This window comes from Gadus macrocephalus, chromosome 18, assembly GCF_031168955.1.
Source record: "Gadus macrocephalus chromosome 18, ASM3116895v1".
In the NCBI taxonomy this organism is placed as follows: domain Eukaryota; kingdom Metazoa; phylum Chordata; class Actinopteri; order Gadiformes; family Gadidae; genus Gadus; species Gadus macrocephalus.
This window is the reverse complement of record NC_082399.1, coordinates 8,377,725-8,391,433: the sequence shown is the minus strand read 5'-3', so window position 1 is coordinate 8,391,433 and position 13,709 is coordinate 8,377,725. Positions and strand designations below refer to the sequence as shown.

The window sequence follows — 13,709 nt, the reverse complement described above, 5'->3', positions numbered from 1 at the left end:
AATTCCTGACGGATTTACCGACACTTGACAAGCAGCAAGAGCGCGTGACTCCTTGATGTAGCTGCAGCGCAGATGAATAAAAGATGAAACACAGTGGAAAAGAAGAACATATATGTCACCACCCCCTATCCCAAGACGAAGACACGCTCGCACACACACACACACACACAGCAGGCTTGCATATGCTCGCACACACACATGAACTTGTACATGCGGGAACACACACACACACACACACACACACACACAGCGAAAATGCACCCACATACACACGTCCGTACACACATGTATAGACACACACACACACATACACACACACACACACACACACACACTAGGAATGAGAGGGGAGGAAACAAGAATTTGCATCTGTTTGAATAGGCTGTCATCCATAGCTGTCTGCGTACCTTTGAAAGGCTGGGGAGCAACAAAGGCTACGCTGGAAAGCTATAGCAAGAGCAAGTCAGGGGGAGTGTGGGGGGGAGAGGGGGACTTCATCTTCCATAGACTCTGAATATGATCAACCTCCATGTTGGCGCTCATATTATTTTGCTTCCATTACTTACAGCACGGATGTGGCAGGGGGTTAATGGTTTACAAATGCTAGACGACGGAATCCCAGGCTAGAGCGTAATTAGCTTAATTGGGTGGCGGCAGCACCCGTCGCGACAATTACCAGCTCGTTTTCAGAGGAATGAGTGGAGGGAGGCAGAGGACAGATGCCATCCCTAGGCATGTTTGCTGCAGGTTTTCTTTGGACCCTCGCCTACGTAGCGCCTCATATGATACCTCTGGGTTCATTGACGAGATAATGACTTCTAAGGAACGGAGCCAAGGTTTGACTGTTTCTGCTGCTAAGTGTGTCTGGGATTGGGGGGGGGGAGTTGGAGGTAGTTGGGTTGACTGATGATATATTTATTTTTACCCTCGACTGTATCCAGTTGAAGCTTAAGACAATATCTTCTTTTAATCTTGCCATGGGAAACAAGTCACTCTACGGAAGGAAACAGGAAGGAAAAGGAGTACATTTGTTTCAATAAAATAGATGCAAATCTACAGCCAACCACAGCATTTCTGAATTGTGGCTTGTATAAAAGCTCAAGGCGTGTGAAGCTTAGGGAAAAGACACAAAAGGCAGGGACCCTGTCTCATGCTCCCGACCACAAAACAATATAGACAAGAAGAAAGGAAAACAAGAGTTGAAAGCAGAATTGATCCGCCGCCTATCGAGCATGAATCTGTCCTGGTTGTCGTGGTGATGGTGCCGAGGGCTCCTACCCTGTCACCTAGTTCCTGGGAGAACACCCAGCAGCTCCAAGGAGAGATCGCTGAGAGTGGAGGCTTCATGAGCCCATGGTGCTGCTGGGAGATAACAGCACAACTCTGCTAATGAGCTCTGTGCTCTTTTACTGCCAGAGCTAATGGGAGCCTCTCTCTCTCTCTTTCTCTCTCTCTCTCTCTCTCTCTCTCTCTCTCTCTCTCTTCTCTAGCTGCTCTCTGTATCTCTCTGGCACCCCTCTCAAAAATATTTTCTTGCACTGGCTCTGTTTGCAAAATGTCTTTGTCCCTCTTTCTCTCTCTCTCTCTCTCTTTCTCTTTTTCTCTTCCGCTCTTTCTCTATCTGTTTCCCAATATCTGCCCCCGTTTTTTTTTCCCAGAACAGGCAGTTATCAGACTCCCCTGCAGTCTAATGGATACCTATGGGATTCAATACCTAGGACAAGTCAAGCTTTACAGGTCGGCTGTCATCACATATCCCTCCTCCTCTTCCATCTCCTCCTCCTCCTCCTCTCTCCCTCCCCTCCTCGACAGCCACAAAATTGCAACGATTAGTCAGTCTCCATGGTCTGGCAGGAAGGGAGAATAGGGGGGGGGGGGGGGGGGGCATTGACCGACCCAGTGATAGGAACAGCTCAGCGTCAGCAGAACTGCGCGACAGCAAACAGTTGTTTCACTTCCTTCATTCAGCCTCCGGGATCATCTTATTTTTAATGCGCTATGAGTGTTTATTTAGCAGCAAACCAATTGACCGTAAACCCTGGGCGGTTGTTGGGGTAGTGGGGGGTAAGTGCGGTGTCTGGGGTCTGGGGTCTGGGTTCTGCTCAGTCATGTGCTCCAACTTCCGAATTATCACCTCATTAAAGAGGGCCTAATTCAAACAGAAGGGAGGGGTGGTCTTTATTCAAGGGGGTATGGGGAAAGTAAGCAACTTGTTTCCAAAGCCTTGTCTCTGTTGCGCTATGCCGCCGTTATCCACGGTTTTACCGGACATCGGAGTTTCTAACACAATCGTCGCAATTTCGCCGAAAACCAACCACTGCCACCCAAGTCTTTTCCAAATAAACTTCTGCGTGCGTGTTTGCATACATGCACGTGTGCATGCATGCATGTGTTCCTGTCTGCCTGTCTACGCTCTCCCAGCCCTGCGAGCCAGTCATCTCCATCCAAGTCCATTTATCCTCTTCCCAGCCGAGTGTGAGCGTCTAAGAGTGAGTCCCTGTCAGGCTCCGTGGCCTTTATCCCCCCCACCCTCCACCCCCACCCCACCCCGTAACTCTCATAGGAGGCTGCTCCCCGAGGCCGCCCGTTTTCACCTCACTGTTCCTGGGTACTTTGTTTTGGGACACTGGGGTGTCTAGAGAGAAGGGAGAGAGGGGTGGGGGTGAGTAAGGGTGGGTGGCTGCCACTCCCCTCTCCACAGGTCGGCCTATTCACAATTAGCCGGTGGTAATTTGGGGGATGAAAGCGTCCCTTTCTCTGGTCCCTCCACCCCCCGGTATTCCTCTGTTCGGGTGCGGGCTATGCCAGCTTAGGCAGCAGAAGCGTAGAGGGCCTCTCTCTCTCTCTCTCTCTCTCTCTCTCTCTCTCTCTCTCTCTCTCTCTCTCTCTCTCTCTCTCTCTCTCTCTCTCTCTCTCTCTCTCTTTCCGTCTCTCTCTCTCTCACTCTCTCTCTCCAAAAGCAAAAGGCCTGTGTGGAAGGTGGCCTATCGTGGTCACTGAGGCCAGCACTCAGCCCCGCCCAGGATCAGGGTGAACCGAGCAAAACAAAATGGCAGAATTCACAACACCACATCACAACACACAGCAATGGCACAAGCTCGCATCTGGGTAAACGGGGACCTACAGAGGATCATGAAGGATGGTTGCATTTTCTAACGGGGGTCAGGGGGGACAGGATAACCACCATAAAGCTGTGTAATCTGCTCATTGGGGGGGGTTGAGGTAGAAGTTAAGCCAACCCAGAGGGATTGTTTTGGTAGATTGTGTTGTGACAAATGGGATCGGCTGTGTGGCTTGCCCAGGATGTGGAACGGGTCCAGCCTCAATGAAAGGAAGTCCACTCATCGATCCACGATCCACTCATCCCGCAACTTGACATTTTCTGCTTCCCATCACATGAAACAAGGTCGATACACGGCCAGATTGAACATGAAGGACGTTTAATAGAAGAAAAAAGGGACAACAGACGATCAAACCAAATGTAACGGATCAGGTAGAAAAGGCCACGCTCTTATTTATGCGTCGGTGGAAGAGAGGATCCATCAATCCCCGACGGGGATAGCAGGGCTGCATCACAGATGGCCGACACACAGATCTTGTCAGGCAGCAGACGTGGACCTGACCCCACCCCATCAACGGCCCTTAACCCGGGCTCTTCACATTACCTCCAATCAGGCCTGACCGATCAATACAGCCCTCTGTCTCCGAGGAAGGGGCCCGGCAGCCCGGCAGCCCCGGTGACATTTGTGTCTGCGCTGTCGGGCTGTCGGGCTGTCTGCTGCCTTTGCGCTGTGTGTGTGTGTGTGTGTGTGTGTGTGTGTGTGTGTGTGTGTGTGTGTGTGTGTGTGTGTGTGTGTGTGTGTGTGTGTGTGTGTGTGTGTGATTGGAGATGACAATGAGGTGCGCCTTTGCAGCTGAGCCAGTCACAACACTGCAGGGAGCCTTCGTGGAAGAAAACGGTCGTGTTTCCTTGACTTTTACCGAAAAAAATGACAGACACACAGACACAGTGTCCCAATGTGGGCAAACACGACCCTGTGGTGAATGTGTTTTGTTGTGGTAGCGCCTTGAAGCCTTTTCAAGGGGACCTCAAGGGACCCAGGTGGATCCTGGGGGCCGTGGAGAGGAGAGGAGGGCAGGAGGAGGAGGAGGAGGAGGAGAGGGTGGAGAGAGGGTCGCCTACATTGGAAACGGGAGCACTCCTGTGGTGAGCCCGTGAATGGGGGTGCAGCCACCCAGAACTGTCCTCGACACGGGACAGCGGCGGCGGGTCCGGCTCTGCTCGCCGGGGGAACACCGGGCGTCGCGGCCCCGCCTTTTGATAACGACGTTCAAGTGGCTCGCCGACTTCCGCCGGCAACGGCAGAACAAACGCGCCGTTGTTTTCTTTTTTCTTTCTTTCTTCCCTCTCGGTCTCAACAGAGCCCCGCCTTGTTTCTTTCTTGTGGGGTTCTCTAAGTGGCCCCTCACCCCCCCTTCCACTGCCACCCCCGCCGCCACCCCCGCCGCCACCACCACCACCACCGCAACCACGGCCACCGCTGCTTTCAAAGGTATGTTTACCTCTGCAGGATTTGGGGTTTTATCACAGACAAGATACAAAGGTTGACCACCGCGACCCCCCCCCCACCTCCCCAACTCAGGCATGGCGCCGTTCCAGACCCATCAGGGGTTTGTGTTTAAAGACCATAACCTTTGATCATCAGCCTCCCCCCACAGACACACACAAACGCACACACACAGATTTCTACACCTAAAGCTAGCTCTGCGGAGTGAATTTGCTCTCTGGTGCTAATACAAGCGTCAACACAATGTGATGAATAAAACAAAAACACTTTTTAACAGTGCACATCTCATGCTAGTGCCAACCTTTGACTTTATGACACAAAAAGTGATTCAACTTATTCACAAATAAAAAAACGCTAGACAACACAACACAGGCACCCTGATCCTAGCCCATAATATACTTAAACTCCAATGAAACAACCGGACCCTCCGTCCCCTCCCCTTATGCATTTCAAGCCAAGTCCCTACGAGCTGAGCGATAAAACACAACACTGGGGCCTCAGTGCCAGGGCCCCACAGCCCAGCCTGTGACCAGAGCCGACGACACGACAGCGAAACCGCAGCCCCCGGTAATTACACATCACAGACCCTTCATAGCCAATAGAGCCAAATGGAATATGAACGGAGAGAAGGAGGGGACACACACCGCAGACTGACAGAAAGACAAGAAGACTGCAGTCAATGAGTAGCCTATTTGTAAATAGCATGTTACCCTCTACTCCTGGGTGGAACGGATACATCAGAATATGCTGCAATTCAATAAGGGACACCAAGCATTCGGGATCTAACGACATTAAAGCATTCCCCGAGCCAACGAAAATAATGCGCAAACAAACACAGTCTGCAGGAGGAATAGCCTTATACATATATACAGCATATCACGTTTACAAGTATCTCCTATAAAAATAACGGCATATATAACTCAATCCCACAAGCTGCCATTTGCTGTCCATTGCCTAACCGTACGAAACAGCTGCCAAAAGAAACTGACAAGTTAGGAGTCCTATTCAGTTTCACGCCGCAAGAGCCCGATAGCATAAGCTCTATTTGACCATCTCTCTCTCTCTCTTGGTGTATCTCTCTCTCTCTCTCTCTCTCTCTCTCTCTCTCTCTCTCTCTCTCTCGGTGTATCTCTCTCTCTCTCTCTCTCTCTCTCTCTCTCTCTCGCTCTCTCTCTCGCTCTCTCTCTCGCTCTCTCTCTCTCTCGGGTACATTCACAACCTCACCGTTCAAATGTGGAGCCTATTATCCAAGCACCCTTCAGTAAAAAAGCATATTTCAAGTCAATAAGATGTCTGTCTTTGGCACAAATACAAAACAAAGTGCAATGTACGATGCCAATAATTATTATGTGATTCTGTCTGTGTTTTGATTTGCAATTCATATCTGACACACAACCCTCTTGCTCTTCCTCGCATTGCGAAGTTGGTGGACTTCCAGGTTCTTAACGTGAGCACCCTTGGCTCCAAGGAGGAGAATGTGGTACGAGCTCACTAGAGGTGTGGAAAGCGGAAAAGATTGTGCAAATATGCAAGCAAGCAGTAGCAGCATTTCTGTCTCGCACGCACAAATCACCCCGAATAATGCCTCACCCTGGCGGAGTCTTACCCCCATGGACTGTATTTCAAGGTTTAAAATGTACATTTTTTAGGAATCCTGTGTAATGGAGTCTCTTGGTGGGACGAAAGCGGTGCATTCCAGTAGTCTCCCCAAGCCCTCTCCAGTGTCCAGGGCTCATGATGAGTTTGTTAGGGGGGTCAGCAATTTATGATTACACTAGGCTTTCCTATCTCAGTGGACGGTCGCTCAAGATAAATAATCGCCCTAAAACAACTTTCTTGGGGGTACTCTTCTTACTGACTATGTGTAGTAGTGAGCACCAGCTGTTATGGTGGAATATGCAGCACTTTCAGCAAATCTTAAAGATCCTCCAGACCATTTGGTGGGGAGCAAAATTATCATGTAAGCAAATTTTATTCTGTGATAAATAAAGACTAAATAAAGTATTTTCTGCATAAGAAGAAGATATTAGTTTCGTTTGCATATGAAGAAGATATTTATACTTGGCGTCTCAAAAAAAGGACGTAAGTATATGTGATAATATAGGCCTCTATGTCATCAGACATTTAATTATTAACTAAAACAATTCAAACTTACTTACTTAAGTTTTTGCTTGAACAAAACTTTTAAAAGCTTTTTCAGGCTGCTGAAAAAGAAGCGTGAAAAAACGACAAAGCACTTTGTGGAGTGTGTGCGTATGTGAATGTGATATTCTAAGGTCTGCCTGCAGGTACTGAGGCTGTCATGCTTGGGGATTATTAAAGACAGACCTCAAGTCGGATATTACGCTAGATAGGAACTTGTTTCGTATCTTCCAGGACAAATTATTACCCGCATTGCTCACCATGGATTTAACGTCTTTATTCTCACCATGGGTTTAAATTAGATTTAAACGATACAAGTTGAGTTGCGGTGCTTTGTTTCTAAAAACACATACATTAATAATTGCTGGCATTAGATGACAAGTCGTGTTCCAACCATTTGCATGTGAGAGAATAGTGAACTGAAAGCAAATTTGTAGTAGACAATATCAAAGTAACCCCGCGGTCTCTTCTTAAACTCGGAATGAATCGAGAAGCATGTCTTTATTTCCAGCGCTGCCAACACCCGGGCTTACCATTCATCTTTTCTCTCGTTTTGCTCTACTTTTTGGGGCCCCCTTTAAGGCCTTGCATATTTAACGGGGATCTCCTAAGGCAGTATACCAAATCCGTTTATTCAAACGGCCAGGCAATGAAAAGTGGCATTTAGATGGGCTTTTAGTTCAGCCCCTTCCCCATCGGGAAGAAGGGTAAAGATTAAAGCAGAGGGGGAAAAAGGTTTCCATGTTATAAAGCAAACATAAACTAAGTTTAGAGTTGATTGAAATAATGTGTAGGAAACGCGATGATGAGTAGGCCTACAATAAGTATTTAACATAATGTCTAAATTACAAAAATAGTAGGCTGTAGCCCTATATTATTCCAAACAGGACGGAACTAGTATTATAACTATTAAGAAAATATAGGCTATTGGGCCTGTTGAGTTGCTTCTGGTTCTGTACAGACCAGTGCGGTCATTCAGGATCAATAAGGCCCTGAGGAAGCCTACCACAACTGAATCACGATCACACGCGATTCCTCGTTTGAGCACAGGGCTGGATCAAATGATCATCAAAAGGTTTGTTGAAAGCCGAGAGGATCTAGCCTGTTTTACAGGTCCTTGCTTTTGAGAATGTTCTCTACACCCAGGGAGCCACCAAAAATAAATATCTAAATGTAATCTTCCCACTTATATTTCAGAAAAGGCGACGTTGAATTCAGAACATTTCAGGTGGTCAATGGCTTCCAATCGAGTTTATTGAACTAAAAACACGAGGCCGACATAAACGCCGACCCGAAAGTCGGATTAAAAATGTGCTTCTGAACTTTCACAGTTGAATCAGATCTAAACAGGCCTACGTCATTTAAACGAGCATTTGCGCGTAACGACGTGATGATAAAAGTAATCGCATCAAATGTTATCCATACAACTAAATTGTAGGCCTATGGGTCAATAGGCTGCTATTTCAAATGTTTAGGCGTAGGCTATATCCTAGGCAGACGACGGTGAAAGCAGACCGTGTGTAATGTTGCGCTGCGCCCAATAGAGATCACTGCGCATCGCTGGATCGGGACGGACGGGGGAGCGGAGAGACACGTCGGCCTGCCCCGACGCGTAAAGCTCGACTAAACAGTCGCTTCTTCCTGTAAATGAACCCCATTTATGATTGGAAGCAATTCGATGAAAATAGAAGCTCTAAAACGTGATAACCCATCTACATAATTCTTTAATTATTATTGTTCGGTTTGGCAAATGATTGTACTTCCCAGGTAATGTTTTGGAATTAACCTAATAGATGAAATTGTGTGTGTGTGTGTGTGTGTGTGTGTGTGTGTGTGTGTGTGTGTGTGTGTGTGTGTGTGTGTGTGTGTGTGTGTGTGTGTGTGTGTGTGTGTGTGTGTGTGTGTGTGTGTGTGTGCTCATCGAGTTAGATAAAATAACAGGAAAAATAACGGAACCACACTTCAATTCTAACAAAAGTCGGTAATTAACCACGGGGACGCGCGATCCACCCAGAAGTCTCGCCAATACGCTTTGGAATGCGCACCAACTTACAAAAAAGTAACCCAGTAAAGACTTGTTTTTACCTGTACCACTCCAGCCCGTTGTTATAATTGCGATCGAAGAAGTGCGGCTCCGCGCCCACGGCCCTGATGTCGGGGTGCACCCGCAGGAACTCCAGCAGCGCCCGCGTGCCCCCCTTCTTCACCCCGATGATGATCGCCTGTGGCAGCTTCTTGCTGCCTGAGCCGTTGGAGAAGCTCGACATGGCGCTGGGCTCGGCGGCGGACCTCTGCTGCTGCTCCCCTCTCATCTCTCCGTCCCAGTCGTCGCTCGTCCTCTCGTCCGTCTCGATCTCGTTATGGAGCAAGTCTCTGGACACGGCTGTCCTGACGGACGGCTCGTCGTAGTCCGCCTCCACGTCGTCTACCCACGCCTGCTGCTGCGGCTTCACGGGCATGAGTCGGGACATCAGGTCCACTCGGCTGTTCTCGGTCCGCTTGCCCACCGACGACTCGGTGTCCTTGCCCCGGTAACTATCCACCACTAGGCTAGGCATGCCGGAGCAGTAGCCCACGCAGGAGTAGAGCATGTACACCCACAGTAAGAACATGATGCCAAGTAGGAAGATTTTCTTCTTTACTGGGCTGGACGAGCAAGCATACAGACTTTGGCAAAACAGGCTATATTCCATAAGCCTTTTGAGTGCATACCATATTCCAGCGACGCATATTTGCCCCAAGAAAACGAATACTCGTTTGGTTTCTACAATCCTTGCAAGATTGCGCACATGCCCGATTGGTGTAAAATGTTAAAATAATAAATACGTCCAAAAAGAATGCTATTCGCAGCTCTCAGTTTTTGCTATAAATCCATGAATGAAAAGTCACTGAGCAAAGTTTCACCATAATTAGGGTGTAAACATGGAAGACTGAGAGAGGCTGACACAGAGACGCACAACAGTGGCTTGCCAGAGCCTTCAACCTCCGCGCGCTCCTCCGGCTTGTTTAAGCTCCCCGATGAGAACTAGACCTTATAGAGCGCGAAGGGCGTGAACGTTTGAATGATAGACGCGCGTTCCAGCCAATGGGCTTCGGGGAAGATAATTCGTAGCCGCGTCATTGCAGGACCCGTCGAATAGGGAGAATAGGGGGATGTCTCGACCCGTGGGATTCTCGGACCTGATGTTGCCCACACGGCTCGGGATGTGAATCTTAAGGGTTTTACTTTGTTTTCTAAGAAACAGCGGTTTAGTTGATAGAGTTGTATAATATATATATATGGCAATTGTGTTAGACGTTTACAATTGAAGACGTAGGCCTAGTTTATTCTAAATGAAAATGTTGCTGATGTTATATCTTACATTGCAGTTGGAGACATCTGATTGAAAACGTATGAAGTGCACTTTGGGAGTCAGAATGTAACTATAGCTACTTTGTTCTTACTTCGTTCTCCCAGTCAGACATGTTCTTGAACTTGGTTCCTGGAGCGCGATTCCAGGAGCGTGCATGCGCCGCGCGCATGGCCGTGTGCAGGCCTGTCTGTGAGTGTGAGTATGTGATCATCAACACACTCGTTATTATGTACATTTAATTAACCAAACTCTTCATGAACAATAGAGTCAGACTCTTGTTTTGCATAAATGTCTTAAGATAATATAAACGCACACAGTAGGCCTATATAACTAATTAAAACGGACGGCCACGAAAATAATGGCCGCGTTATGGTGAGTTAGGCATTAAACCGTTATATCATTGCTGATAAATTAAGGAGCAGGCAAAACCATAGGACACAACACACAAAACAGCAATAGTTATAATTATTTTAAAACGACATAAAAAAATAATTATAGATTTTATGTAGCCTAAATAAATGTATAGGCCTACATGATTTATATTATAAACAATGACCATTCAAATAATAATAACCTAATAGTACGCATAATAACAGCAGGCTTAACAGCCTTCTCATAATAATAATAAATAGGCCTATTAGTAGGCTATTCGTTAATTATATTAATTACTACAAAACAGTTATTATCTTGTAGGCCTATAACTTATATTTTGATCACGTTTTAAGCTAAAATAATCAGTTCATACGTCTAAAATATTCGACCACCAAAACAGAACATAAGCAGCAAAAGAAAACGCAACAGCAACACAACACAACTGCGATTCCACTTGGTTTCGGGCAAGCGGCCGTCGGAGTCCACGTCATTAAACTAATGACATGAATGCGCTTGCTAAATAAGAAATATAAACTCCTTTATAAATAAATAAATTAATATACAAAAATAGGCCTAATTTAATTTCAAACACCCGAGTCAATGTTTGTGACTTGACCCAGGACCGTGTCAATCCCCATTATCCTAAATAATCCAACATACCTTTAATTAATTTATATGTATATCGTAGTTGTGCATGTGGTAGATGTTTCGTACGATGTCACCCTCCTGGGTGGAGATGAATAACGGTCAAGCAACTAAAACCTTTGGGCTCACAATTCCAGGCCCTGATCTATTTCTGCAATGAGGCACATGGGGCCTGATCCGTATTCTTGAGAATAATGACACCAGAGCCCCAAAGGAAAGTTTAAAATCATTGTTATGTACTTCTTTACAGAGAAGCAAGGTGTGGGAGGATAAAACCACCCATCCGTCCACTATAAGATAATTAGCCCATGTTGGCCCAAAGTGTGAATTTCAGGGCAGTGCGGCGAAAAGTGTGTTGTGTGCAGACCTAGTGAATATTTAGAAAACAGGTTGAAAATAAGTCTAAAAGTAGGCTTCGTTGATTTCCTGTCTGATAACCCTGTCTTTTTATTTAAAGTGGGTATACGAATTGCTTTGTCAGATGATGACGGTCTCTGGCTTATTTTAAAGAGATTAATTGAGGATGGGGCGTATGGATAGGCATACTAAGGCCTACAAACGACATGGCTGTGATGGAATCGGAGCTTTCCGCCGTTTTCAAGCAGGCTTATGTGGGACCACTTAAGTGTAGGAGTCATAATGAACTGCACGGCGGCGGGCGTGGGGCAGAGAGCCGCTCTCTGCTGTCAGACTTCTTGCTGGAGACCCTCTCTCTGCTGGGAGACCCTCTTGCTGGAGAACGCTCCCCTTCACATTCAAAGAGAAAATTAAATGAATAATTGATACAGCCACTGATCTCGTTGCGAAAAATGGAGAAGGCAGATCTGAACTACAGGGAAGGCAACTTGTGCGTAGCTTTGAACATAAATTCATGAAGTTTTCTTCCGCGGTTATTTGAGTAGCCTATGGAGTCGTTTCTATTGAGGGTCCCCTTTTCTAAATAAAAAGCACATAAACTTTTAGAACTTCAAACAGTTTTTCAAACCATTTTGCTTAGTGAAAAAAAGTTGTTCAAATAACAATTAGTCAGTAGGCCTATTAATTTTTTTATAAATTCACTTTAAACCAGTTGGCCTGTGCTGTATATAAATGAACGATTCAAGTTAATATCTATTTTATGGACGAGTAGGCTGAAACTGGAAATTATTCAATTTTTTTGTAAGAAAAATATTACCCTGTCAAGTAGTATAGGGCAACAGGTGAACAGGAAAGCTGAATGTACAATATATATATATATATATATATATATATATATATATATATATATGAGCCATATCCCACGTAGTCTCTGAACTCGACAACCATCTACATTATCAACAGGAGACTTCAGTGAGGTAAGGACAATGGTATTCCAGACCCAGAGCTAACGCCACCACGATGGCAACGCCCTCGAGATTACTACCCCTACTGGCGTGGAGGTCCCCAAACATGACATCACACCAGACTACAGGGAGGTTTGGCCTCGACATTCAATCCTTCTACCACCCCCCTACAGGTCGGGTGAGTTTTTCCTCCCACTTCCTCTCCCAAACTGTAACAGCTGGTCCTCCACCCCCACCATCACCACCCTTTGGCCTTCTCTGATATGAAATGCCGTATCCGGTCCGGTCAGACAGTTTACGAGGGCATTAAGAGCTGCAGGTCTCCATGCTTTCACTTGGCCTTGGCTGAATAATCCCTCCCCCCCATAGTAGTCCCCTTTTATGGGCCAAGGATGAGGCCAGGGCACACACACACAGGGCTCCGTTTGGATGGGCTTTGGTGATGGAAACGTAACCAAATACCAAAACTAGGGTTAAAGAGCGGAGGGGTGGGGTGAGAGCCTGGGTTGAGTGACAGGTGCAGAGGTGGGTTGCTAAATAGGGCCAAACGTCACCAATCTCACCCCGTACATGTATACTCAAAATCGATACAATTACATTTGGTCTTTGGACTCGGTTTAACTATGGAAAAGGAAATATCTGAAATGATCCTGTGAGTCGTGGGTCCAAACTTGCGCTTGCTTTTTCAGACAAGCAACTAAGAGAAACCACCAAAATGGAAGATAAGCTAGCAAATAGAATAATTTCTGATGCTGCAAATTAGCATTAAAAAAATGTGTCACTTTACTTTATGTACGACCATTTAGTCAGAGCAAAAGCTTTCATCCAAGGAGACTAAATGCATTTTAGATTTGCCAAGCAGGTAGGGTTAAGCATGGCACTTCAGATTCCTACAGGTAGATAGGAGACATTAAGGGTTGAAACTCAGGGCAAAGCCCTAATCACAATTCTTTCACTTGATAACTGGCTTGAATGATAAATCAATAAAAAGGTATCAATCGATCAACCCATTGCTGTCCATTAACGGCTAGATTAAGGGACTAATAGTTTCAGCCCTGCATTGAACATGCAGACACCGAGAAAACATGTTCAATCAGGGCATATCAACGCTGTGTGTCGATAATCTAAATCGAGAACACCATCAACTGGTCTACCTTAGGTATCAAAAACACAGCCATTGATGAATAATTAAAGGAACTCTAAATAGACTTAACAGAGGACATTAAGGGCAGGTGTGAGCAGCTAAAGATAACTACTAATTACTATTACACACAATGGCAGTTGAGTCATAAAACATTCAGTGCAAG

General features: G+C 46.2%; 1 protein-coding gene across 1 annotated transcript; it reads right to left on the bottom strand.

Moving 5' to 3' along the window:
* Nucleotides 1-918: 918 nt before the first annotated feature.
* LOC132446087 (heparan sulfate glucosamine 3-O-sulfotransferase 3B1-like) lies at nucleotides 919-9,712 on the bottom strand. The gene has a single exon (XM_060036192.1). The coding sequence runs from the start codon at nucleotides 9,401-9,403 to the stop codon at nucleotides 8,792-8,794; it is 612 nt and encodes a 203-aa protein (XP_059892175.1). The 5' UTR covers nucleotides 9,404-9,712; the 3' UTR covers nucleotides 919-8,791.
* Nucleotides 9,713-13,709: the final 3,997 nt, after the last annotated feature.